The 15,089-nt window shown below is 41.7% G+C and overlaps 1 protein-coding gene across 4 annotated transcripts in view; it reads right to left on the reverse strand.

The window, feature by feature from the left end:
- The window catches only part of cv-c (crossveinless c), a 101,171-nt gene that overhangs the window by 11,497 nt on the left and 74,585 nt on the right, over positions 1-15,089 (reverse strand). For all 4 annotated transcript variants that reach the window (XM_068297986.1, XM_068297983.1, XM_068297984.1 and 1 more), the window contains 4 exons: positions 13,502-14,038; positions 7,744-8,354; positions 6,740-7,679; positions 6,324-6,366 (listed from right to left, as the gene is read on the reverse strand). In XM_068297986.1, coding sequence (XP_068154087.1) covers positions 6,324-6,366; positions 6,740-7,679; positions 7,744-8,354; positions 13,502-14,038 — 2,131 coding nt within the window. The remainder of the gene's footprint in view (positions 1-6,323; positions 6,367-6,739; positions 7,680-7,743; positions 8,355-13,501; positions 14,039-15,089) is intronic.

Genomic DNA, 15,089 nt, shown 5'->3' on the forward strand with positions numbered 1-15,089 from the left:
TTGTGGCCAATGGCATAGACACGGATATGCGGAAAGCATTTACTATGGTGGCCTAATGCTCTGGCTAAATGTCATTCGCAACATAAATTATAGCCACCTTGTCAAGTCATTTGCACGATAATAAATTATCTATGAATACGAACAATGAGGCAAGGTAAATAAAGAAAATGCCAGAAATAGAAATGAGAAGAAAGCTAATGAAAATGCTCGTCTTGAACTTGCACTTAATTTTTAAAATATTAAAAAAAAAAAAAAACACTAAAACACTTTGTGGTTAAATTTGGGATTAAAAAAAAAAAGTTATAAGAAATATGTTCTATAAATACCACGTTGAAACCCAGCCAAAAGGGATGAAAGAGCCAAGTGGAATGGGGTAGCAGAGAGAGAGAGCGTGAGAGTGAGAGAGAGATTGGGGAAGCAATCATTTGCTTTACACGCATTTCCCACTTGGTTGAGCACACAAAAGCCTCGTGCCTGGCAAAGGATCAAGTTATTTATAAAATTGCCGGGTCATAAAAAGGGGCACCCTCCCCCTCCCCCATCTCAAGCTCAGTCTCAACCTTTGCCATTCGCCGCAAATGTGTGCGTAAAAAGAGAGAGAGAGAAGTGACTGCAACAAGTGGCACATTGTAGTTGTCAATGTTGTTTCTTATCCTCATCCTAGCTAGTTTAGTTTAGTTTTCAGTGAACACTTTCCCTGCTTAACAGTTGGTTGGCTGTCTGCCATTTCATCATAGTTTTCCCACACCCATCGTCATCATCATCTTCTTTGCCTGGAGCATCTTGTCGAGTAATTTTTACTACACACTCCCACTCCCTTCCCATCCCTCATTCTGTGTAACTATCTTAAGCAATTAAGAGCGTAGCAAACGGCAACTTTTGCTCAAATTGTTTCAACAGATCGTTGAGCTTTTAATGCGTTTTTAATGTCCGCGTATTATCCGACGTACATATACTTCCTCATGAAAATGTTGGTCTCTCCCTCCCCCGTTTATCTACAAAACAAAAAACACAAAAATTCGCATATAAAAATAATTATATTTGAAAACAAAACAAAAATCCCGCACACCGACAGACACAGTCAGAGAAAAGCACAAGACGGAAAATTTATGCGTTTTATTGTTATAACCCGAAAAAACAAGGAGGAAAATTAATTAAATCTTAACAATGCCGGCAATAGGAACAGAAATAAAACAACAATAAAAGTAATAATATTGTATTGCCGGCTTAAAGTTTATATAAATGTGTATTCCTATTTGTAATCGGTTTACGATATGTGAGACGAAAACTGCCAATAAAGAACTAAGATATGAAATGTCATTTGAAGGTGTGGAAGATAATCTAAAATATTTTAAACCAACTACTTAAATTGGCAAAAAACAAATAATTTCAATTGTTTTCAGTTGAATGAAACAAATTCTTTCTAAAAATCCATTAAAGATGAATTCAAGTCCAATATGTTAGCCCAGTTAATAAAAATGGCTTGACATTTATACTAATTTTGTTTTGTTTGAAATATATTTATATTTTAGATCTAAAGATGTGAAAAAATTGAAATATCAGGCTGCTCTTTGATTGATCTTAGGCTTTATTAATTTCAAACAAAAAGCTTAAACTATGTTTATCTAGATCTAACAGAATTTTTCTGATAGATATCTACCAATTATTTATCAGTTTTGGGCTTAATTGATCAATGTCATTTGAGAATTTACCAAGCATATAAAATGTTCTATTCTGGATACTTATACTTACTGGATATGTATCCTTATGTATAATATTTTCGAACGTCTTAATATGATGACAACTTGGTATTAAAATTTGTATATTTCGTGAACTAAATGTTGATCAAATGTTTCTAGTTGATGGGTTTTACTAAACAAACAGAAGATGGTAAGATCCTGTTTGATTAATAGCTCTACTTCTAAGATACGAGAGATCTAAATAGCAATTGAAGATATTAAGAGACGTTGAATAGCAAACCGAATGAATGTTCTCATATCAAATTGTTGTATATGTATAAGATACTCGATAAGGTATTTAAAATATGATCACTGCATCATGGACTGTATATCTATATGCACAATAGGGTTATATAGATTAATGCATATATAATATATGCAACTTGAAAGTCCAAAATATGTGGACTGTGAAATGTTTTCCGATTCTGTTTATACACACACAATGCAAACGTAATATTTTTCGGAGGCACGAACCGTGGAGGCAGGTACGAATGGGAATGATTTGTTGATTTCTTTTTTGTTTTTTTTTTTTTTTACTCTTTCATATAGGTACAACAAAACACACACATACATACATACATATTAATTGTATAATAATTTTTTTGTTGCTCTTGTTCATTTATTATTATTACATGCAAACAATTTTCTTTATTTAAATGAACGGCTTTGCTTGACTGGCGCGCAATTTCACTTGGGTGTAAAGAAAGGGGAGAAAAAACGAATTGAAACAGGCAGCGAAAATCTCATATCGCTTTACGATGATTTCTGAGCATGATGCTTGTGGGACAGCCACTCAAAAAGTGAGTGAGTGACTGACTAACTGACTGACTGGTTGACAGTTGCAGCTTGCAAATGACAGAGTTAGCTGGGTGTTGCACTTGTTGCACATTCCTTATGTCCCCCTGATACAGATATCATACGAATATGTATGATTCCATAGCCCCATAATATTTGTGAATAATTCGATTTGAATTGCGAGGCGTCGACTGATAAGTACAGGCTGTCTGTAGATCGGTCTGTGTGTGGCTGGAAATAGCCACGCTCCACATTCCCCCTCTAAAAACAAAAATTGAAATAGAATAGATATAGAACTGTGGTAGCCCGCCAGTTGTTGGCGGGAGGCCCTCATCATGGGGTGCGAAAATACAATTAACAGACAGCGGCGCGCGCGCATTCCATTCCCAAACATTCTTACCGCCTTCCTCCTCCCATCATGCAGTTGTTGTTTACAAATAATGATGGAAATTTAATAATTTCTAATCCAGGCGAACGATCCAAAACAAAGTTGCCCTTGAGTTAATTTGGTAAGAATCAAGTTGCTAGCTTTCTGGCTTACCTGCAATTTTACGTTCGCGCATTTTCCGCCATAGTGCCTCGGCCTTGCGTTTGGGCCAATTCTCGAATTTTTGCGAGAAGCTCCTAAAGAACTTGTACTCGCGTATCGTGACGGACATACGACGTTGCATTCTGGCTAGCGTTGGTAGCGCCGTTTTGGCGGTCGTTTAGCAAATGCAAAAACGTTGACCCGAAAACAAAAATAAAAAACAACCCGCAATAACTGGCAGTTCTTTGATTCAATCAAGTGATTTCAAACAGCAGAGATTCAATCCCATTCTCATGCTAACTAACACTGCACTTGCACTTGTTTTGTAATGAATGGATAGACAATTGAGTCGACCGCGTCGACGCTCTACTGCTGGCCCTAATGCGGTCGAAAGGCGGTGGTTGCGGTGTTCGTGGTGGTAGTGTTGATGTGTATCCGGTGTGGTTCGTTGGTTGCCCGAGTGTATGGAAATCGCTGCGACCACGACGACAATCGACTACCGTGCACGGCGCCTGTAAGAGCACTAATGAATTTGCCAAAGTGTTTGTTCGTTCGAACGGTTCGTTTATTCGTTCGTTTTGTATTGTATGTAGGTTCGTGCACGAATGCTCTACGAATGAGGCAAAAACAAACGAGTAGGTCCACCCATGACTGGGAGTGAAGCATCATCGTCATCATCATCGTCAACATTAACAACGGGTCGTATGAGCAATGTTGTCTGTCGTCGTTTGGCTGCTGCTGCTGTTGTTCTTCTTATACCTTGAAGTTTAGAGTGAAGGTAGCCAGCAGGTGTGTGTGTGTGTGTGTGTGTTGTGGAGTCCTTTTCTTTTCCTTGTCCATGTAGATTTATCGGCTCACCGCAATCGCTTATTATTATTATTATTATATTCCTTCTTCTGTGTGGTTAGTTGGCCAGGGCCAAATGCTTCAGGCCCAGGACAGGCAAACAAATAAATAAATAAATGAATAACTGACATGTTGTTTGCCGTTGATGATGCTTATTTCATTTTCATGTCAACAAAAAGGACACACTCCTCCACAAACACGGACACACATACACACAGGATTGTCAGTTTTTGTTTTAGTTTTGTTATGTGTGTTTTTCTTTATGATGAAGCATTCATTAAAATTCATACATTTGCGTTCAGGTGGGCTTGGTTGGTGGGTTGGTTGGTTGGTTGGTTGGTTGGTTAGTCGGTTGGTTGAATTGAGTTACGGGGGCTTGTGAAAGTTTAAGAAACAGAAGAGACATTACCTTGAAAGGCTATCACATCGCACTACACCGCACATTGCACCTGTTGCTTACATTCAACAAGGTGAGGGCGGCTGTCGTATCGTAAACGACTGACTGGGCAACTGGGCGTGTCACAGATTCAAGGTTAAACTTTCACCTGCTCATATTTTGATATGATTTATGTGAATTTTAGTGGAAAGTTCATTCTTGAAAATCGAAATTAAATTCAGACAAAAAAAACAAAACCATTCCCATGAAACGTCTTGTGAATGGCGAGTGCGGAAAACACCGCCAATCTGGACACATGTACACACCATTAACGCATTATATAGAGATATATATTTGTATAATAGATGCTATTCTCTTGAGCTACACACACATACATTTACTCAGGACAATGTGCAAGATAAATAATATTATATAAATGCTGGCAATTTGTAATTTTTGCAATATCAGATATAAATCATGAAATATACTGCGTGTTAATCTTTTCAATAAAATAAACAAGAAATCGGCCTACCCGTCCCCTGTGGACCACCGCAGTTGTTACTAGACATCATTTGTGAGGCTTGCTTCCGTTACGATGAAGATGGTGGGCTGACCCTGCCCCTCATGCTCTCTGTCGGTTTGTCCGAATGTCTATCTGTCCGCCTGTTATTATTGACAACCAGTGCAATAGCACACGAAATTGGCAATATAAATACGGATAAAATGCGTAAATATATTTGTGTGTGTATATATAAAAGGCCATTTGATGGTCAGCGATAAGAACCGAAACGTGCCTGACCTTTCTAGAGGACATGCTCCAGAGACTACAACGTCATTGTAATGACGTCAGAGTGTAGCGTGTGGCATGTGGTAAGTGGCAAGCAAACATGCTCAGCTAGTTAATCGTCATGACCACCAACATGTGGTTGGGTTTTGGTTTCGGTTTTGGGTGGCGCCTTCTCCCTCCTGCTGCTGACGTCATTGTTCAAGGCCTTTTGCCATACTATGTTGTTAATACGCTGCAGAGTCAGTCAGGCTGCAAAATTGAAATTGAATAATCTCTCACAGAGAGAGAGAGCAAGCAGTCCGTGCTGTGTTCTGATTCAATTTCTGTTCATTTATACGCCATTTTTTGACACAAAGAGCCACAGCAAGCTCTCAACCCTCCGACCTTAAGCCTCTGAGTCTCATCATCAAGCATCATCCTCCTCTCCATTCGTACTGGACAAGTGGAATATGTGAATAGATTTGTTTGCCCCTGTATGTATATGTGTGTGAGTGTTGGGCACACTGACAGATTGACAGCCATTTTCATTTGTGGGTGGAGAGGTTTTGACCAACAGCAGCAGAAAAAGCAGATGCCATTTATATTGAAGTGTTGACGGAAGTGTTGAATATTTGCAAAAAGAGCTGCCTCTCTCTGTCTGTCTGTCATTCTCTATGTTCGTCTGTCTGTGTGTCTCTCGGCTGTCCCAAAGAACATGAAAGCAATTTCAATGACGTGAAAGAGGCTGTCGAAAGGAGACAGGGAAAGGGAATAAACTGAATTGGCGGCAGCGGGTGGTTCCATTGATTGGCTGCAATTGTTCTTGTGCTTCATACAAAATGAAAGCAAAAGTTGGAAATCGAATCGACTAACTAACAAACCCATTGATGGCCCAGATAAATAGTTACTACAGAATCTTACTCACACCCTTTCTTTCTCCCCCCTCACTCTCTTCGGTCTATGGTAATAATTATAGAAATTATGAATCTCAGCCACACACACTATTATTATAAACCACTCAGGCTTAATAACAGGTCGCTAATTGGCTGGCAGGACCACCAACACATCAAATCATAAAGTCTCTTCGGGCTAGCAGATAGCAGCCTTCAGCCTTGATGCTTTGACTGCTTGGCAGTGCCTTGGCCAAGCCATTTAAATAACTCATTTAGTTGGAACTACCACCACAAAAAAAAAAAAAAAAAAAAAAATACATCATCTACAAAATGAAGGATAAATAAAAAAAACTTGTTGTTGCCCAAGCAGCACACTCACCTGCTAAATAGCGATCACTCTGCGAACGAGAATAGCGCAACGTCTGTTTGAAAGAAGAATGAGTAAAATATATGAGAATTAATGCATCTGATAATCAAGTTTATGCGAGGGTGGCTCAATTACTTTTAAATCTAAAACACACTAATGACAATTGAAATGCCATTCATTTTCGACACAAATATAAAGACTTGACTATATCTTGATACGGAATTATGAAATTTGATTATATTTATAAAAAAGGTGATTTAAAACTCTGTCATCGAAGGAATGTTTTAATGGTAACCAGTTACTTGTGTTCCAGATGGGGAAAATAAGTATACTTCAGACTCGGACAGACAAACTTGCAGATTTCTATCGAATGTTAGGAGCCAACCTCGTTCGCGAGGTATTGGATTGGCTGGACCTTCTATACTAACCAAATGCTGGGCAGCAAAGTCATCACAGCGCCGACTTCGCTCACGCTCCTTGAGCAGCAACGGCGCCGAGTTGGACTTGGTCGTCAGCTCCTGAATGCCACCCGAGTCGCCTAGTCCACTGTGTAGCGAGGCACTGCTGGGCGATGGCAGTTCCACAAAATGATGCAGTTGCGTGATCGTTGTTGCCGTCGGCGAGAGCGGGCACTGGAATGGCTCCTGGCGTAGCGGCAACGTTAGTTGGGATCGTTCCTTGCCGTTTGTTGTGCCATTGTGACGGGGCAGCAACTTGTTGCGCGGCTGCATCATCAAATGATGCTGCAGCTGATGATGGTGGTCCAGCGAGAGACTGCGCTGGGTACGACGGCCCACACAGGGCACTAGAATGGGTGGGGCAGCGGCAGCAGTGTATTTGCGACGCAACACAACGGGCGTGGCTATGGAGGCAGGTCCTCCACTGGCACTGCTCGCGTCGCCATCGGTGTAGTCGCAATCGCAGAAATGCTGCCCCATCTCAAATTCATCCTGGCATTCCCTTTGCTTGACGGCGGACTCTTCATCGAGCATGTCATCCTGGGATTCTGTTGCCGCTTCCCCACCACTGCCGCACTGGCTTAGCACCTCCAGCAAATCGGGGTCATCAGAGGATGCCACCGAGCCGCTCTTTTGGAATTTCATCTTACGCAGTGCCTCCAGGCTGCTCACAGATTCATTATCGGGAGCGCTGCCGCCGCCGCCAGGCCTGTGATGATGATGATGATGGTGGTGGTGGTGTTGCAGGTGATGGCTCTTCCAATGGGACATATCCTTGGGCGGTGTGGCTGTGCCAATGCCGCTTTCATTGTTGTCATTATCGAGGCCAGATGAGTCCAATGATATGCCCGATTTGCCCGAACTTAAAACGCCTGCAGCTTCCTCGCAGGCCGATGAAGACGAGGTGGAGCTGGCAATGGAACGGAAAAGATTACAACAAACCCAATGCGAATGTATTTGAAGTGGTTACTTACTTGTTGTCCTCATCGACGGCGCCAACGCTACGCAGAATAGACTCCTCCGATGTCCAAATGGTTGAGGTGGAGCCTTTTTTGGTCACATCCACCAGATAGCCAGGCGTGGCGCCTGCTTTGCCATTGGTCGAAGTTGTCGATGTGGCATTTGCTGCTGGTGGCGGTGTGGCGGCTGAATTTCTGCTCGTCGCGGAAGTTACATGATGATTAATGCCCACCCGTTTTGGCAGCGACATGGATGCGAACATTGTCTCCATGTCGTTGTTGCTCAATTGACGCTGTCGCCTAGATTTTAAATCCTCTGCTATGCCGGCAACTGTTGTTGGTGGTCCACCTGTGGTTGCCGCTGCCAACTCTTCAATTTTCAATGCGCTTTGCTGGAAATTTGTCAGCTTATGAGTTGTTGGCAGTGTACCGCATATAGCCAGACTTTTGCGTTGACTATGAGCCGGTGATGTTGCTCCGCCGCCTCCTTCTCCTCCTGCTCCAGCTGCCGCTACATGGCCATTCGGCGCCGATAGGGTGCGCATGTAGGCAACATTCGATTTGGTTGCCGCCATCGTCTCGTTGCGTCCGCAATCAAGGTTAAACGATTGCAATGGAATGGTTGCCTGCAAGTAAGCAACAAGAGGAGTCAAGAACCATGAGGCATTTAAATATATAGTCAGTCAGGTTTAATAAAGAAAACACAGAGAGCCTGCTGACAGTTTCGAGGGCTGAGCCTTTTTCAAGGACCTTGAATGTATAATGAGACCGAGACCCCCAACCCACCCAATTCCCTATCAAGTCCCAACTAGTCACCTTAGACCGTCTCACAGAAACAAAAGGAAATATCAACGGAATTTTTAGACATTGTCAAGTGCTGCAACCGCAGAAGAATTTGTATTTTATGCAAATTGCCGACCAACCAACCAACCAACTGGACAGACAAACAAGTTAGTTTCATTTCCCGGGAACTCCACAAAAGGATCTCTCCTCGCGGTCAAGCGGCAAGCCAAATGTCTTGCCCCCTCTTCTTCCTCGACTTTTAAATTCCCTATTGTTGGGCCTTATGATTTATACTCGGGAGTTGTTGTTGCTGTTGCTGCTGCTGCTGATTCTAGAAACAAACCTCTATACCAGTCCATTAGCATGTTCTATAGATGCAGTGACTCGTCTGCAATTGGTTTGGCTAAGTTCGTTATGTCAATTCGATTTACAAGCCTTTGGCAAGCGATTGACAATTTGGTTTTTGCTCCCTTCCTATGGCAGAGCGTGCAAATTCGTTTAAAATAAAAAACACAGAAGGAAAAAATATGCAGCAACAGGCGGAAATTGATTTAAATGATTTATTGGCGCAAAGAGTTTGTATGTACACACGCGTGTGTGTGTGTGTGTGAGTCGGCGTGTGCATGAGTGTGCCCCAAAGCAAGGCAGTCAGGTTGCTCTGCTCTGCTCTGCTGTGGCTCCCAATGTTGCACTGATTCTGTTGAGACAAGCTCGCTCGCAATTCCTTGAGGGGTTTCGCCAATGAAATTGCTAACGAGCTGGTCAAAAGTGTATCAAGCAAAATTCATCCCGGAAGCTAAATTTGGCCATGGCGAACTTTGTATACCCTTGCAGTGAGTAAAATTTACCTTTACTTAAAAAAAAAAAACCAATAGGCAACAATAGACTCGAAAATATATATTGCATACTTCATGGGGAATCACAAAATAGACAAACGAAACGAGGATTTCTCACAAGATTATCTCATTACAGCATTTATAACTATAATATTTGACTGTAACTTAGAATCAGAATTGATCCCTTCTTGTCTAGCAATCACGCCTCTGTAAAAAGTGTGTGGGCCCCTCTAGCAGGATGCGGATGTGAATGCGTCTGTGATTCTGATTTCGGTCGTCTGTTTGTGTTTGTCTGATTTAACAGGCAGAGGTCCTTTGGGACTAAGCACAGCAACGGCGACGACGACACGAATTTGTAATGCATTATGGAGCAGTTGTCGCTCAATGAGGCCGCGCCTGTTACGGCAATTTCTATGAATTATTAATACAGTCGGCGATAGTATCGATATCGAGATGCTGGATGCTAAATGTAGTTGCTGGTCAACTGCGTGTTAATGAGCCGCCAACTCTCGGCCGGCGACGTCGATCATTAATTGGTCGGCCCGTTCGTCTTTTATGGGCATCTACTTATGGCTATTTATAGCCAGGCGGGCGCCAGGGTCTAGCATCAGCTTCAAAACATCGCATACATAGATCGACAGTTAGACAAATAAAATAAAAAGTTTAGCATTTTACGGCTATTTATTAAGACTTGTCGTTTCTGTCATTTATCTAACGTTCATTCTATTAATTTAGCGATTTTATCAATGCAAACAAAATTCTCAATTATCTACAATCGAAAACTGATGTTTTACACATGTAAACGATGGCCCTGCATCTAGCTCACAAGTTTGTTGTGATTGAAATTGAAGCATTTTATGACTCGACGAGTGAAAAACCAAATAAATTTCCCTTAACTGTGTCCAAGCAAGTTGACAGAATTTGATATCCGAAACGATGCCAAAGGCTAATTTAAATGTCATAAAAACGCAAAAGATTTTCTCACAACGAACTGAAAATGAAATGGGAATTCATTGAAAATAAATGAAATGCTTTCTGTTCGGTTAGTTAATGAAAAATGCAATAAAATGGACACAAAATGACACATAAAAAGAAAAATAATTGAAAAATCAAAAAAACAGAAGAGGAAAATACCAAAAATAAAATAAATTTGTTGGCCGCAAGGGTTATCAAATTTTTTCCAAGAGGTAGAGGAGAAAACGGGGGGCTCGCTTATACTGTAAATGCTTCTAATTGATCATAAAAACAGAGCGTCGCAAAGAAATCTACAATATATATATATATACATACATATATATGTATGTATATGTATATTATATTTTGGTATAGGGTTTCGATATCAGAAATGAATAACAAATGCAATGGGCAACGCCCCAGCGTTCCACTTTTATTGATGTGTGACCCAGAAAGAGTCGCACTCATAAAATAACTATATACAATATATGTATATGTAGGTAGGTAGGTATAAATATTTATGTATGATCATATGAGCATGTAATGCCTATGTGTGTCCAGGGAGTATCACAAATCGATCGGACAAGCCTGACTCCTCAGACAATGTCGTTTGCGTCTCGTACTTCTCTCCCATTCGCCTCCTATGGTCACGCATGCGCACTGATAATAATTATCAAATCAAAACACTTAAACGCCTGACCAGCCCACGGTTGGATGGAACGGTCGTGTTTGTTTGCCTTGCAGTGATTTGCAAGTTCTACTTAAGTCAAAAGTGTCCGTGGAGTCGTTGCGAAGCTCGTTGAGCATGAAAAGGTTTATATATATATATATATATATACTTTTTTGTGATGCGCAAAGCGGCCTTTTGTCTGCCAACTTCATCTGCATGGTTCATCATCATTAAGCGAGCATTGCATTCTTCTCTTGCCACACACACAAGAGAGTGGGTACACATGTAAAGATTCACTTTCGCAGGCGATCATCGGAGAGCGCCTCATAAACATGGCAAGCAAACTGAGTAAATTGGGGCGTTGGGTCTCCTTTTGGAGTGCATGTTGACAGCTGAGCAAAGTGAAGTGCTCTATACTCTGTGCTCTGGTCTGGATCTGTATGTGGAACTGGGTCTGGGTCTGGGGAGTTGGGCAATGTTTCGGTCTTGATCGTTGCCGCAGGGCGGCGGCATAATGACCCAATTCGTTGTTTCCTCAAAGCAAAAAGGAAAGAAGAAACAGAAACATCTGTTTTTCTGTTTTACTTTCGTTGACAGTTTGTCCAGCAGCAGCAGTTTTTGGGCCGTTTTGGCAAACAAGGCACGCACTTGTGTGTCCTCGATAAGGTTGATGTTGTCTTTGATTTATGCCACTGCTAGAGCTGATAAATCATTAACCCCAAAATGACTGATTGACTGACTGACTGACTGAGTGACTGACTAACTTACTACCACAATTTTATCTTCATTCTTTGCCATAATTAGTGCACCGCATTTCTCAGGTTTAAGCGTTTTTAATTGGCACTTTTACTTGAGCGATTACTGCAGAAATATGACAGCTTTAATTACGATGCAGGATTGAATGAAGGGTAAAAGAATTACATGCAGTCGAAGTTACACGCTGTCGTTCCTCTGGCAACCAATTTCACTTCCAGCTCTGCGCCTCCCCAAAAAAAATATTTCTCTTCCATGTGGCAAATTTAACAAACAGAGCAGAGACAACATGAGTTTCCCTTAGCAATTCCATCCGTAATATAAGCGCACAGGCATTTAGTTGATGCAAGGAGCGGCTGTTGGCCAGAATCTGGCATTCAGGCATTGATTTTTGGAAAACTCTTTTGTATCCAACATGTTACATGAGACATATGTAGGTATGGAGATAGAGAAGAAAGAGACACACACACACAGTCTGTTGTGCTAATTTTTTTGTTTGTTTATTTCGTGGGTTTTCATTTCGTGTTTTTCCCCTGCATGGCACGCGCTCTGAAAATTAATATTTTTGTTGTTTAAGGTTTTTCCACTGATAATCGCTGAAGAAACCAAGCAAAATGTATGCTAAGCATATGCAACAGCTAACCAAACCACAATCCCAAACACAGTGCCGTTTATGAGCCGTTTTTTGGTTTATAAATGTTTTAATTAGATCTATTTGGTCTGATAAGCCAAGCGACAGCTAACAAGTTGGTTATGTTTCGTTGTTGTTGTTGTTATTTTTCTTTTTCTTCTTGTTGTGTCTTGGTTTATGGTTTGATGTCTGGATTATGTGGGTCACAGAGTCGCAACCAGAGATTGAAGCTGTGTAACTAATATGGCATATGTACATATATATGTACATATATGTAAGTAATCCAGTAATAATCCAATGTATACTAAGTATATTAGGAATTATTTAAAAGTATGTGTGTGTGTGTGTGAAGACTAGTGAAAGTTGCCTTTAGGACTACTTTCCGTAAATTAGATTTCATCAAGAGAATCATTCAATGGCTAATAGGGAGAGAACAATCAATCTTCAGATAGCATCGATCGATCAATTGTCTTTCAATGGGAAGGGGCCCCTTCCTCCTACTCTCAAGAACTGGACTAATTAGAGTGTTTTTATTATACATTTTATGGCGCTGCAAATCAAGAATCCAGAGAGAGAGAAAGAAAGAAATGCCCAAACAGACAGTGAGTCGTAAAAAAGAAAAAATTCTTCTCTATTTATTCAACAGTTCAAAGTTGAACTCATTCAAGTGCCACCAGTGCCATAGAGTGACGACTGTCTATCAACGGTTGCATGCCCCCGTTTCCCACTTTCTGCTCCTAACCCCATAAATTTCACGCGCTTCAGTTGCGCATCCGGCACAACACATGGAACATATGGCAGAATATTTAAGGGGAAAATTCCTGAAAGGCGGCTTCTCTTTTTTTTTTTTTTTTTTGGGTCTAGGGGAGGCAAGTAGGAAAAATGGGAGGTGATGGGATGGGCAAGTGAATTGTTTGTATCTGTGTGTGGGCCTAGCCTTCAGCTAGTGTGTGAGTGTGCTGACAACACATTGTTTTGCCCCAAGATTAAATGCCTTTGTCTTAAGCGCATTTTATCTAACCTACATTCATAAAATATGTTTCGCTGTTTGCTGCCGCATGTCGAAATCATGTCACAGAGATTACAAGAGAATTTCAGCGATTTGAGATTAGGAAATCTCAGTCTAAGAAATTTATGATTACTTACATGCTTCTCCGGTTTCAAGACAAGTCCGTTCTGCTGCTGCTGTTGCTGCTGTTGTCGACTTTGTATGGCCGCTGTGGCTGCCTCTGAAAGCAATATGGGCGTTGTCCTGGATGTGGGCGAACCGCTGCTGGTCGAAGTGGCCAAAGCAGCCAAATGCGGCGGCAGCTTATCCTCATCGACCGTAATCAGATTATCCAAATCACGTAGAAATTTGTAAGCCCAAATGTTCACATCATCTGCATGAACCTGAGTGTGTTCCTCTTCCTTTGGAACAACTCTTTGTGGACTTGTGGGCGGTGGGGGCAGGGCTCGAAGTTTAGTTGTCACTGGTTTGTTGGTTGCTGTTGTTCTTGTTGTTGCTGATGTGCTGCTGCTGTCAAATCCACTATCTGATTCCGTGGAACGGGACAATTCATCAAGCTGCGATGTCCCCGAACTGGCTGCTGCATTTGCCAACGCTGCCTCCTCCTTTAGATCCCTGAGCTGTTGCTCCAGGCGCTGGGCCTTGCGCAGCTCGAAGACTTCGTTGATTTCCAACTGCAATTAGAATAAAAGTTGTTAGCTCTAGTTGCACATAAATTTCCTGCGATTAAGTTTTGATTAGCAACCTAATTGCTCACATATATCAAGTCCGAAGTCTACCTCGAGCGCCAGAGCCAGAGCTATGGCCATCTCTAGCGCCAACTTCTAATGGCCCAGAGAGACTATGATGTATGTTTGCTTAATTTGGCCAAGCAAACACGTGGTGTGACATGGTCGGTCGGTAAAGGCAGAAGAGGAACTAAAGGGAAAAAAGAAAGCCAAAGACACGACCCAACATTTCTCACACACAGGAACAAGGCACAGAGACATGGCCACAATCAAAGACAAATAAATTAGAACACGACCGCAAAAGCAAAGGCAACGGCAATGGCCAGAAAGACAGAAAGGTTCAAACAACAAAAAGTAAGTAAGAAAAAACCGCTGCCACGAATTCCAAGACAACAGAACAAAATAAAATGCAGCCACGACGCGCAGCAGCAACAACAAATGCAAATAAATTGAAATGAAGCAATTTGTTAGCAAGATTAAACAAAAAAGCAGCAGCAGCAGCAACATCACTTGAAAGGCAAACAGAGTTTTCTCTGTCTCCCTCTCTTTCTCTCTCTCTCTCTCACACACACACTGTCACTTCAGTCTACAAAAGAAGATCAGACAGTTGAGCCCACAGGGCTAACAAAGTCAGCGAATTACTTAATTAAAAATCGTGGCCCAGAGAGATACAAAAGGAAGACCAGCGCCTAGAACGGGGCCCCAGACCCATGCCCAGACAAGACCCGGGCCAAGTGACATTAATAACGTGCAGTGCTCATTACTCAACAATTGTGTTGGTCTCTTACCTTCTGGCCGGCAAGAAGGGCTGTTAACTTGCTCTCTGCCCCTGCCCCAGCACAAAACCCATGCCCTTGCCACAGACAAATGCGATCGAACATTAGCAGGCAATAAATTCTTAAAGGTAGCCCACATCTATTGATGGTCAAAAGGAAGCATTACGAGAGTTGTTGGTTGGAAGGGGAAAATGGGGCACAAAAGAAAGCGCCGCCTTCTA

This window comes from Drosophila tropicalis, unplaced genomic scaffold (assembly GCF_018151085.1).
Source record: "Drosophila tropicalis isolate 14030-0801.00 unplaced genomic scaffold, ASM1815108v1 contig_859, whole genome shotgun sequence".
Classification (NCBI taxonomy): domain Eukaryota; kingdom Metazoa; phylum Arthropoda; class Insecta; order Diptera; family Drosophilidae; genus Drosophila; species Drosophila tropicalis.